This window comes from Capra hircus, chromosome 16 (assembly GCF_001704415.2).
Source record: "Capra hircus breed San Clemente chromosome 16, ASM170441v1, whole genome shotgun sequence".
Lineage (NCBI taxonomy): Eukaryota > Metazoa > Chordata > Mammalia > Artiodactyla > Bovidae > Capra > Capra hircus.
Window position 1 is genome coordinate 74,934,876 of NC_030823.1, and position 12,520 is coordinate 74,947,395.

The 12,520-nt window shown below is 46.7% G+C and overlaps 1 protein-coding gene across 1 annotated transcript in view; it reads left to right on the top strand.

The window, feature by feature from the left end:
• Positions 1 to 12,520, top strand: part of CRB1 (crumbs 1, cell polarity complex component) — a 213,175-nt gene that overhangs the window by 157,281 nt on the left and 43,374 nt on the right. Inside the window, exons 6-8 of the mRNA XM_005691053.3 lie at positions 2,368 to 3,327; positions 9,435 to 9,982; positions 11,199 to 11,364. Of these exons, the coding sequence (XP_005691110.2) occupies positions 2,368 to 3,327; positions 9,435 to 9,982; positions 11,199 to 11,364 (1,674 nt within the window). The remainder of the gene's footprint in view (positions 1 to 2,367; positions 3,328 to 9,434; positions 9,983 to 11,198; positions 11,365 to 12,520) is intronic.

Consider the following 12,520-nt stretch of genomic DNA (forward strand, 5'->3'; position numbering starts at 1 on the left):
ATCCATACATGACCACTGGAAAGACCATGGCCTTGACTATTATGCACCTTTGTTGGCAAAGTGATGTCTTTGCATTTTAATATGCTATCTAGGCTTGTCGTAGTTTTCCTGCCAAGAAGTAATCACCTTGATTTCATGGCTGCAGTCACCATCTGCAGGGATTTTAGTGCCTAACAAGAGGAAGTCTAGGATGATTCTATATTATAGCAAACAAATCCATTTGATTTCATTTTGCTTTGTCTACTCATCCAGTTTCTTTTATAACACATACCTGCTCAGCCCCGTGCAGGGACTGTTGGAGACCCTAAGATTGTGATATGTTCCCTCTTTTCATGGAGCTTGGAGTACTTTTGGATTAACAAAATTGTATGAAAGCAATCCAAGTAGAGTGAAATGTAAGTACAATAGGGTCTAAACACATGGTGCCTAGGTGGCCAGGGGCACAGATTAACATCGGATAAATTTACCTGAAAATAGACACAAAAGGAGCACTTTGGGCTTTGGATTAGATGAGGATAAATTCAGTATGAACATTTTAGTCAGCTTACAATGGTCATCATTAATCAATTCATTTAAAAATTAGTTTCCAAGCGCCAAACATGGTGCAGACATCATGCGTGGTTTAGACATGGACTGTTGAACAAGACAGCTTCCCTTCTCTCGTGAAGAGTGAGACTCCAGCCTAACATGCTGTCCCAGTAAACCTCTCATTATGGAGAGTGGTACAATTTGTCAGTCACTCCATATGCCCACCCTTTCTAAATGGTTTCTCTCAATGATGATAGTGCGACTTGATTTGGTCATGAGAGAATAATTCCTTTTGTACTGCATTTTAATTACAGCCAACACGTATGGATTAGTTATTTATATATCAAGAAAGGTTATGAGCATCCGGTGTGTCTTAACTCAATCTTTAGAAAGCCCTGTGCTGCAGGTACTATTATTAGCCCCGTTTTGTAGATCAGAAGACCTAGACACAAAAAGTAAATGTAACCTGCTCACTGCCTTAGCTGGGATTCAAACCCGGCTTTATCAATATGGGAGCCTTTGAGTAAATTTTAAAAGCAGGCATTTAGGTATGGAGTTCATTGGGAAAGTTAGACAGACATGTTAGTAATAACAATAAGCAGGAATGCACCAAATTATCAATTAAAAAGAGAAAGTTCATTTTAAAAACCAGATTGTATAAGTGCTTTGGAATTTAGACACCAGTCTTTCTAAGCTTCGAAACTGCCTGTGAAAGAGAGCTGAGCCCTGAAAGCCTCTGGATCTTTCAGTAAGCACAGACACATCACGTGGGTGACGGTGCTGGCAGCGCTATGGAAGTGCCACACGCATGGAAGTTTCTGTCAGCACCGTTTGTGCATTTGAACTTCATCAAAAAGCAGCAACCATCACTCTCACACAGTGTTATGTTTCTTTTTGTTACTTGGATTAAATGAATCCTATTAGAATTCTAATAGAATTCACTTAATGAGCTCTCTAATTAGGTATCAAAAATTTTTTTGACTTGAGAGTCAGGAGGAAGAGTAAAGAAAGTGAAGGAGCTAGAAGCCAGGGCTTGGTGGACAGATTTCACGGCTTATGTTGGAATCCTGGTGAGCAGGAGAGGGGGCCCTCCATTCTCCTCAGAAGCCTCTGCAGAGAGAGGCGTCTGCACTGTCTGTGGGTCTAGGGATTATGTTCTTGTTCTTTAGTTGCTGAGTCGTGTCCAGCTCTTTGCGAGCCTATAGACTGTAGTCGGCCAGGCTCCTCTGTCCATGGGGTTTCCCAGGCAACAATACCGGGGTGGGTTGCCATTTCCTTCTCCAGGGCTCCTTCCTGACCCAGGGGTCACACTCACCTCTCTTGTACTGGCAGGCAGATCCTTTACCATCTGAGCCGCCAGGGAGGCCACTAGGGATTATGGGGAGCTGCCAAAAAATGGAGAAGGCAGATCGCTGCTCCCAGGTGGAACAGAGTGAAGTAGGCAGCCCAGGGCAGCATAAACCATATCTGGGAATTAAGTCCCCAAACAAATAGTTTGTATCTAGATTTGATCCCAACAGCAATCTCTCTCTTTAAAAAAAATGTTACGATATTCATTGTTGCATATGTGTCTGTCAGTGATAATCTGAGTCAGCCACTCTACATGGCAAGGAGCCGATTTCTAGAGGAAGAATTCCAGGCTTGCTGTGACGGCACTTCCAGGCCCCTCACAGGCAGAATGATGGCACCCTCGATCATGATTCACACTTACTTCTCTCTGTCGCAGCCCTAAACCTGAGCCCGTCTGCCCCTCCGCAAGATTCCACATGAAGATGACGTGAGGTGTCTGTGTTTGATCTGACTGTATGTAACTCAGATCTGTTCTCTGTCCTTGAACAGGAGTCCACTGTGAAGAGGACGTGGACGAGTGCTCGTCCAGCCCTTGCCGCAACGGGGGCACATGTGAGAACTCGCCTGAGGGTTACGCTTGCCGCTGCCCGTTTGATCCCCGTTCTGGAGTCTTCTTTGGAGGCAGGGACTGCTCTGATATTCTCCTGGGCTGTGCCGATCATCCGTGTCTAAACAACGGGACGTGCTTCCCCCACGTCCACGACGGCCGGCACAGATTTGACTGCCTGTGCCCTGCTGGCTACACCGGGTCACGGTGTGGAACCGTCACCACGCTGTCCTTTGAGGGCAGCGGCTTCCTGTGGGTCTCAAGTGGCTCAGCTCCGGCCCAGGAGTCGGGCTGTACCATAGCCCTCAGGTTCCAGACCGTCCAGCCGGCGGCCCTGCTGCTCTTCCGGGGTGACCAGGACGCGTTTATGATGCTGGAGGTGCTGGCTGGCTTCGTCCACTTGACCGTTCAAGTTGGCAATCGGCCAAAGGTGGTCCTGCTCATCCCCCACGACACCAGCGACGGAGGGTGGCACACGGTGGAGGCGACGTTTGCAGAGGCTGTGACCCTCGCCCTACGCGACGACTCTTGCACGGGGACATGCATCGCTAGGGCTCCTTCTCCGTTTGAAAGTGCTGGGTCATCAGCGTGTGCTCTCCAGAACTCCTTTTTGGGGGGTTTGCCAGAGGGAAGAGCCCACAGTGGTGATGCTCTGTTTAACGTCTATAAGATGCCATCCGCACCTTCGCTCGTAGGCTGCCTCCAAGACGTGCACCTGGACTCGAATGCCATCACTGCAGAGAGCATCTCATCCGACCAGTCTCTGAACGTCAGGGCAGGCTGCACCCGAAAGGACTGGTGTGAGAGCCAGCCTTGTCAAAACAGAGGACGCTGCCTCAACCTGTGGCTCGGTCACCAGTGTGAGTGCTACAGGCCCTACCGCGGCCGCGGCTGTCACGGAGGTGAGGGGGCTGGGGGCTGGGGGGCTGGGAGCGTAACGGCCAGGCTGCTCCTGGCAGTGATGACCCCGCAGGACGCTGCTGCTGGCTGCCCGCCGACGGGAAACAGAGCAGGCTGGGGGTGTGCACTAGCTCCATCTCAGTGAACGCGTCCCACGCCAGGGTTTCAGCCACGCAGAGGAGCGAAAACTAAGCCCAAAGCTCCCATCCAAGCGAGTTTCCTTCTTGGTGTTTACAAAGTGCTGCTATAATCTTATCATTTGTGGTGTACCAGAAATTTCTTGTATATTTTACTTGAAAGGGAAGCAGTCTTTTTGAAGAATAGGCCATGAAACTAGTCAATGCCAAGTCCTAGCTCAATGGCTCGTGTGTAGTACGTGTTTCTTTCCTAAGAAACAGTTACTTTCTTGCCCTCCTTTCTATGCAGTTCACACTTACTCCAAAATTGTACCTCAGTTTAGCACTTTCATGAACCGCCAATTTTATTCAAAGGTGTATTTTAAGAGTTGCATTGGAGAAAACACGTATTCTACTTACGTGTCCAAGAAAGAAAATATTTTTAAAAAGTAACAACATGGAAACTGGGTAGATGCCATAAACTAATTGATTTAATTTCTCCAGCAGATGAGTTTGAAATGCATTTCAAAAGCCTTACTTCCAACATCGTTCCCAAGATTGCTGTTGATAGTGATCAATACATACCTGTTTCTTTTTATTATGATTCTTTGGCACTGAAAATGTCGGCAAGGTAATTGCAACAGACTGCTTTGAAGTGCAGCTGTAATTCACCCCAAGATTTGAGAGTTATTTGAAAAGGGACGACATCTGGTAAATAGTCTTCTGTGTTTTATACGAAGTGAAATTGAAACCAGCCTTGGTCTATACCCTACTCCATGTAGGAAGGGCTGAGAATTATTAGGCACTATTCATGGGTCTCCCCCTGACCACAATATTCATTACAAATCACGGACCTGCTTGACAATGAGGTCTGGCATCTACTAGCTCTAAGTAATATTTTAAATGGAATGGCAAGTTGTTTTGAGATTTTTTTTAAAGGAGAAAGGGAGAAATTATACTGCAGCAATGTTCAGTTTTTGAAGAAAAATCTAATTGACCCAAGGCAATATTTTTCCTACATATACAAAATAACAAACAGATGCTGAGTCATTTTGACCAGCTTCCAAGTGCAGTGACCCATGAGGTTACTACTGACTGCAGTGATGCTAACTGTCCTGGTAAATAGATTCAAGAGATGCCAGTCTTGTGGGTTCTGGTTTGCTTTATTTTTTCCAACTTGGAAAACTCACAGTCTTGAAACCCAGTTCCTGAGTTGGTTACCTGTCCCCTGTCTTCCTCCAAGTTCCTTCTCCCCCACCCTGCTGCCCCCACCCCTCCACTATTTGAAACTGGTTAATCCTCATGAAAAAGCTTCAGAAGATATCTCCTTAGGGAGTAAGTTCTGTAAAGTCTCTTTCTGAACTTCTTGGTGTAAGTTTAAGAAAAGTTATATTTCCGATATCACCTCTTATTCATAAATTCAAAGCATCCTTGTGTGCATTCTGTCAGCTCAGTCAAGTCTCACTCTTTGTGACCCTATGGACTGTAGCCTGCAAGGCTCTTCTGCCCGTGGGATTCTCCAGGCAAGAATACTAGAGTGGGTTGCCATGCCCTTCTCCAGGAGATCTTCCCGACCCAAGGATCAAACCCACATCTCCTAGGTCTCCTACACTGGAAGGCAGATTCTTTACTACTAGCGCCCCCTGGGAAGCCTCAAAGTGTCCTCTATTTGCGGTCATCTTTGAGGAATGTTTGCTGGGGAGTTTATCCCATCACAGAAGATGCTTGCAAGCTCTATGGGACAACCTGGAGTCTTTCTGTCGTTGTACATAGACGTTCAGGAGGGAGGAGATGTGCAAAAAAGTACAAGGTGAACTTCACCCAGGTCTTGATCCCAGCTCAGCATTTCCCAAACATGGTACCCATTGCAAGGAACAGACAGACTGGATGGAGAATTTAGCTGGCTGACTACACATGGAAGACAGAGGGGCTTCCTGTATTGTAAAGCTGATCATTTAAAAATGATCAAGTGTCTCAATAAGAAGAGTTCAGAGAAAATTTTCTCAAAACTTGTCTGCAAGTGTCTATGCTTCCTTAGAAGCATGGACATGATTCCTTAGGCATCATTTTTTGATGCTCCAGATCAGTGTTATCTTGTCATCCTCGCTGTATCCAGGAACAGGGAGCTTCCAAGATACTGTTCAGTATAACATGTCACTGATCTCATTCCTTCTAGAGGATGTTTCATTAACAGAGGTGATTGACATATGTTTTATCTTCAGTTATATACCTAAACTTTGAGACTCTTACCCTCTTGGAATTAGAGCTTCTCAGGCGTAGGATACGCTTCACTCCATGACTGAATTTCTTACAGCTGTACATGCCAAGCATAGTGGCCCAGAACTCTGCTTATGCACCGCCAGGCGTGAGAACCCATTCATCCTCCGTCTTCCTAGAAATCCCCTAAAAGTTGTTTCTTGGTCCTGAAATAATGTAGGATGACCTACCCTTCCATTCATTGGCTGCATTGTAACTCTTGGAGCCAATGTCAATCTTGCTCACTTGTGTTCTCCATGAGAACACAAATATTTGGAGACAAGTCTTGTACTATCCAGGCCGTCATGCCTATCATGCTAAACACACCCAGCTTCTTCCAATGCTTTCCATAGGGGCCATTTTCAGACCCTCCATTGGTTGCTTGCCTGCTTGGGAATAAATGTGCTTATCCGGCTCCTAGTTGGCTCTGAGAGTCCATAGTGCCACGGGACTGTGACCCTCTCATTCTGGAGAATGTTCTTCTATTCTGCAGCTTAAGATCACATTGACCTTTGGGCAGCCGCATTCTGCGATAGGCTCACTTTGAGCTGTTCTCACTGATGGTGCTGCAGAGTTCTGCTTCTTCCACCCTAAACCAGTGAAGTGCGTTTAGACCCAAGTGGCTTTTATTTATTCTCAATACATTTCTTCTTGTTGCAGTCCATCAATCATTAAAACTTGAAGTTACTTTTCAGCCGTATTTGTCATCCCTCTCCAGGACACATCAACAACACATATAAGAATCATTCTTTCCGTGTCCCCAGACGAGTCATGTATGGCATCAGGCGCTTCTAAAATCATGTACTAAATCACGTGCTCTGACTACGTGCTTGTGACTTCTAAAGATGAACAGGACTGCTGAAGAGTCAAACTTCTGAGAGAAAGAAACCGCTCTGTGTTCTGTCTTTTTAATCTGGATCCACAAAGTGATGCTGTAGGCGTCCCAGGATGACCAGCGGGGACCACCCCTGAGCTGAGCGGTTCTGCGCATTTTCCCAAACCTCGGGAACATCAAGAGCCAGCTTTCCTTATTAAACATTTTATCTCACATGAAAGCACTGCTGTGTGTTCAGAGATGTTAGTCTCTTCAAACGGACCGTTATATCTAACGGCGCGCTTTGAAAGCCACCTGTAGCTCTCTGGAGCGGGTGGTCTCCAAATGCAGATTCGAGCTGTAATGATTCTGTAAGAAATCAAGACGGAATTCTGAAAATGCAGCCTTTTATGCGGGAGGCCTTCAAACACGACGGTTGCCTGAGCAAATTTCACTGTAGTTCAGCTAAACTAAAATATGTCCCACCTTTGTTCAAACTTCAGTGGAACCATATGACATCATTTAAATACGCTGGAATATGCCGTTTTTCTGGGTCAGACGGGGATGTGAAGACATGAAGACGGTAATATCTTTAAGGTGATGCCCTGTCTAGTGCATCAGCGATTTCCAGGTTGCCAAATTCAGCAGTCAGTTTTCAGTCCTCACCTGCCTTGACTGCTCAGCAACCATGACCACAGTTGAATACCCCCTCTTTCTGAAAGGCTTCCCTGGTGGCTCAGCTGGTAAAGAATCCGCCTGCAATGCAGGAGACCCCAGTTCAATTCCTCTTACAGGAAGATTGGCTGGAGAAGGGACAGGCTACCTACTCCAGCATTCTTGGGTTTCCCTGCTGGCTCAGCTGGGAAAGAATCCACCAGCAATGTGGGAGACCTGGGTTTGATCCCTGGGTTGGAAAGATCCCCTGGAGAAGGGAAAGGCTACCCACTCCAGTATTCTGGCCTGGAGAATTCCTGGACTGTATAGTCCCTGGGGTCACAAAGAGTCGGACATGACTGAGTGGCTTTCACTTTCACTTTGCTTTTCCTCCTGAAAACCCTTCCTTCCCTGGGCTGGGGGGCATCACTCTCTGGGTTCTCTTTCTATCTTACTCATTTATCGGCTCCTTTACCTCCAGGTGTCTGATGCTTAAGGGCTCAGTTCTTGGACCTCTTCTCTCTCTACATTGATGTTCTTGGTGATCGCATCTAGTCTCATGGCTAAAAAGCCATGTGTATGCTGGCAAATCCGAAATTACCACGGCTCACGCCAAGTGTCTTCCCTGAACCTCTGTATCTAACTGCTGACTAGACACTTCCACCTGGATATCTAATAGGACATCTTAAATGTAGTATGGAATCCCATTCCTCCCCCACCCAAATCCATTCCTCCTGTTTTCTTCTCCATCTCTGCAAATAGAAACTCAATGCTTCTAGTTACTTAGACCAGACTCCTTGGAGATGAACTTGCCCCAGAAGATCCTGTTGGTCCTACCAAAACATTTCCAGAATCTCTGATCACTTCTCCAACAAGCTACCATCATTTCTTTCCTGCATTTCTTTAATAATATCTCTCCTTTGGGGTTTTGCTCAAATAGTACCTTCTCAGAGCTCTTCCCTGACCACTCCCTTTAAAATGCTGGCTCCACTCCCACCCCCAGCTCTCTGTAATCCCATTGTCTGCTTGATTTATTTTATGCCAAAGAAACTGTCACCACTTCACATACCACATAACCTCTACCCAGCTGGAATATAAGCTTTAGGAGTACGAAAGCTTTTGTTTCTACTGTATCATCGATGCTTTTGAAGGTCCGCGTCTATTCATTTTCATGCTCCTCAAGGGTTTTCTTGTGGTGAGGCACACCGGTAGTGTCACCACGTCCGTGCATTAGAAACCTCTGTGTCCCCAGGAGATGTTGGGTGAGTTCAAAACTCGGCTTTGTCCAACTTCTGTGTGCTCCGTGCCTTTCCTTTACCCACCAAGGACCACAGGAGGAAGAGTCCTCCTCTTCCTTTGTTCAGCTGCCTCACCTCCTCTTATTATCAGGGCTATCTTCGCAAGCGAGGGTTTGCCAATCTAGTTCTTGATTTCTTTCCTTTGCAAGGAATAATTAGGTTTAATGCCACTTGCTTGAGGATGCTCCCCATATAGCAAAGACGACAATTGCTCAGAGTCTGCTTAATGTCCTGGAGGAAGAGCTCTTGCTCCCCAGACTTCTCCAAGCCAAGTCAGAGCAGAGAAGGATCTGGTCTTCCTCCTTTTAGTCCCACCTCTTCAGGACAGTGAGGAGGAGGCGCAGAGTTTCATCACGGCAGAAATCTTCTCTTCCTCCTTGTGATCAGTGGACCTCGACTATAAACCCTACACCGACATCTAAATTTAGAATAAAGTAAACCCACAAATTCAGAAAGTCAGGCTAAATTGTCATTCTGTTGAATAAGTCTGTCATGAACTTTAAAAAATATGGCTGTATTTGTGCATGTGTGTATATATATATATATATATATATATATATATATGTGTGTGTGTATATATATATATATATGTGTGTGTGTATATATATATATATTCATTACGGGTGCCCCTGATGGCTCAGTGGTAAAGAATCCACCAGACAATGCAGGAAATATGAGTTCAATCCCTGTGTCATGAAGATCCCCTGGAGAAAGAAAAGACAACCCACTCCAGTATTCTTGCCTGCCTGAGAAATCCTATGGACAGAGGAACCTGGCAGGCTACAGTCCACGGTGTTGCAAAGGAGTTGGACATGACTGAGTGAAGAAACAACAACATACATGCATTGCAATTATATGAGTGTGTGTGTGTGTGTGTGTGTGTGTGTGTGTGTATAATCTTTTGCTGCTTTTTACTTGTGAATCTTAAGATGTTTCTTCTTGGTTTCTCCTCCTCTATTTTGCTATTGAAGAGTATGTGGCAGGCAGATTTGGCCAAGATGACTCTCCTGGATATGCTGTTTTTCATCTCAACAAGGATTACGAAGAGGACCTCGCACTCTCCATGTTTGTTCGAACACGCCGGCCGGCTGGCCTGCTCCTAGCTCTGGGAAATGGCACTTACCAGTACCTCCGTGTCTGGCTAGAGCACGGCAGGCTAGGGATGCTGACTCCAGGTTCTCCCAAATTACTAGTAACATTTGTTCTCAGCGATGGAAACGTCCACTTGGTATCTTTGAAAATCAAGCCAAATAAAATTGAACTGTATCAGTCGTCACAAAATCTAGGATTTCTTTCTGCTCCTACGTGGAAACTCCAAAAAGGAGATGTCCTCTATGTTGGTGGACTGCCCAACAGGCGAGAGACTGAGGTTAGTGGTGGATTCTTCAAAGGCTGCATCCAAGATATAAGGCTAAACAACGAGAACCTGGAATTCTTCCCAAATTCAACAAGCAGCGCAGCCCACAATGCCGTTCTTGTCAATGTGACCGAAGGCTGTCCCGGAGACAGCCTGTGTGAGGTAGGATTATTCACACGGACTTTGTCCGTGCTGTCCTCTCCCTCCTGAACCCCCTCCCCCCACCACCCCACCCTGCCCCTCCAGGCTGTCACAGAGCACCAGCTTTGGGTTCTCTGCGCCGTGCATCAAACTGTCACTGACTGTTTTACGCATGGTAATATGTATGTTTCAGTGCTATTCTCTCAAATCATCCCACCCTCTCCTTAATGTTTCTTAAGTTTTTGACGTGGACCATTTTTAAAGTCTTTATTGAATTTGTTGCAATACTGCTTCTGTTTTATATTCTGGTTTCTTGGCCTCAAGGCGTGTGGAATCTTGACCCCCATCCAGGGACTGAACCACACCACCTGCTTTAGAAGGTGAAGTCTTGACCGCTGGACCACGAGGGAAGTCCCCAGATGACATGTTAATAGAGTGATGGACATAGTGCAGAGGGAGCTCTCAGGAATTCCTTTGTCAGTGCTTCTGTTTTCATTACTTTGTGAGCAACCTTGTGAGGACTCAGATGATAACAGTATGTTTCTGATTCAGAGGCGAGGCTCCTGGAGGGCAGAGGTGTCGCTCTATGGGGACCCAGAGGATCTAAGTACCAGCTTCACCGTTTGGCTTTTGATAGGATCTTGGAAGGGCTTCCCAGGTGGCCCAGTGGTAAAGAACCCACCTGCCAATGCAGGAGACATAAGAGACCCAGGATCAATCCCTAGGATGGGAAGATCTTCTGGAGGAGGGCATGGCAACCCACTCCAGCATTCTTGCCTGGAGAACCCCGTGGACAGAGGAGCCTGGTGGGCTCCAGTCCATGGGGCGGCAAAGTGTCAAACATGACTGAAGCAGGCATACAAGCACACAGGATCTTGGACAATGAAAGGGACCTCAGTTTCCTCACCAGGAGAAACGAGAGGTAAAGTCTCTAACTCAAATGTTCATTAGTGTCATTGAAAGTGTTTGGTAATTTGTAAATTACAGAGACTATTATCATACCTTTGAAAATCTTCCTTGTGCTACAGGAGATCAGTATTATATATTTTTATTTATTTTCCTTTTCCTTTTGATGGTAGCAGTAAGTTTTATTCTGCTTACCAGCCAACAGATATAAAAATGTTCCATACGTAAATAAGTAGGAAATTAACATGAACAGATTCACGGAGTCTTGCTTGGCTCCTTTCCGCATTTAGCTGCCAGAGCTCCTTACGCCTGTGATTTACTGTCTACTCAGCCCAACCCCTGTCACCATGGAGGTGTCTGCTACCCGCTGTGGGACGACTTCTCCTGCTCCTGCCCTGCGAACACAGCCGGAAAGGCCTGCCAGGAGCTGCGCTGGTGTGAACTCGGCCCGTGTCCTCCCGGCGCCCAGTGCCTGCAGTTGCCTCGAGGCTTCGAATGTAGGTGCAGTTTAGACTTCTTGCCACCCAGTCCGGCTGGGCATTTCGGTTGGTCAATGAGTCGACCCAGAAGAACACAGACACACCCAGCTCAGCAGAGAAGCTTGTGGTTGCTTCTCCCGGCATGAGGGGTGGTGTAACAAGCCTAACACGAGTGTAGTAAACCAGGGTAACCTCATGACATATCCCGCCCCTGGATTTTGGGGGGGTGGGGAGATGGTGGCCATAGCAACTCCAAACCTACATCCTGGATCGTGTAAGGCTGATTTCTAGAGAAAGAGCTAGCCGGCTGATATTTGGCTTTTCTTTCCTCCTTGCTGATTAAGCAGAGCAAAAGCACCAGTGTTAGCCTGTTGCCATCGGTTAGCTATGAGGCCTCCAGTGGCTCACCTGCCTCCATAATCTAAGGCTTCCTCTGTAAATCAAGGATAAAATGTCTGCTGGACAAGCAGAGAAATCTCTGTGTGTGTGTGTGTGTGTATGTGTGTGTGTGTGTGTGTGTGTGATCATTGTATGACCTTGTGTGTAGACAGCCAAACACGTTAAGCACTCAATTCCTGTTTGCAAAGAGTATTTCCCTCAGTTGGAACAGTTTTCCTGCCCAAATGCAGCACTACTCAATGGGTTCCCAAATGTTAGCAAGCTGAACGCTGTCCTCACAATTTTGACATGTCTACGTACTGGCGACACAGTGATTCTTAGTCTGTCTTTTCTTCTACTTGAGACAATGCTCAGTTCAGTGTGTAGCCAACCCTCCATGTTTGGACTCAACTCTTGTCTCTTTGCCTCATTCAGTGATTTTGCTTCTGAAATTTTTCTCTCGCCCGCCAGCAGCATCATCAGTTCTCCCACCAGCATATAAACATACTGTCAAATCCTCATCACAGACTGCTTCCCCTGATTCCCTCGGGGGATGACCCCTGCCCCCCCATCCCCACCAGCTGCCTCCCATGTTCCTGCCCCTTTGCTGGTGGGAGAACCCCTCTGGGAGCTGGCCTCCACGCGCTCCTCACATCTTAGTGTCCAGTCTTCTTGCATTCACCCCATCAATCAGGCTCCCCCCACCTCTACCCTGAACCCTCCCAGCCCAGAGCCTCACAGGCTGCCTCTTCACTTCATTCCCTTTCCTACCCAAACGCCCTCTTCCCTGGCTTCA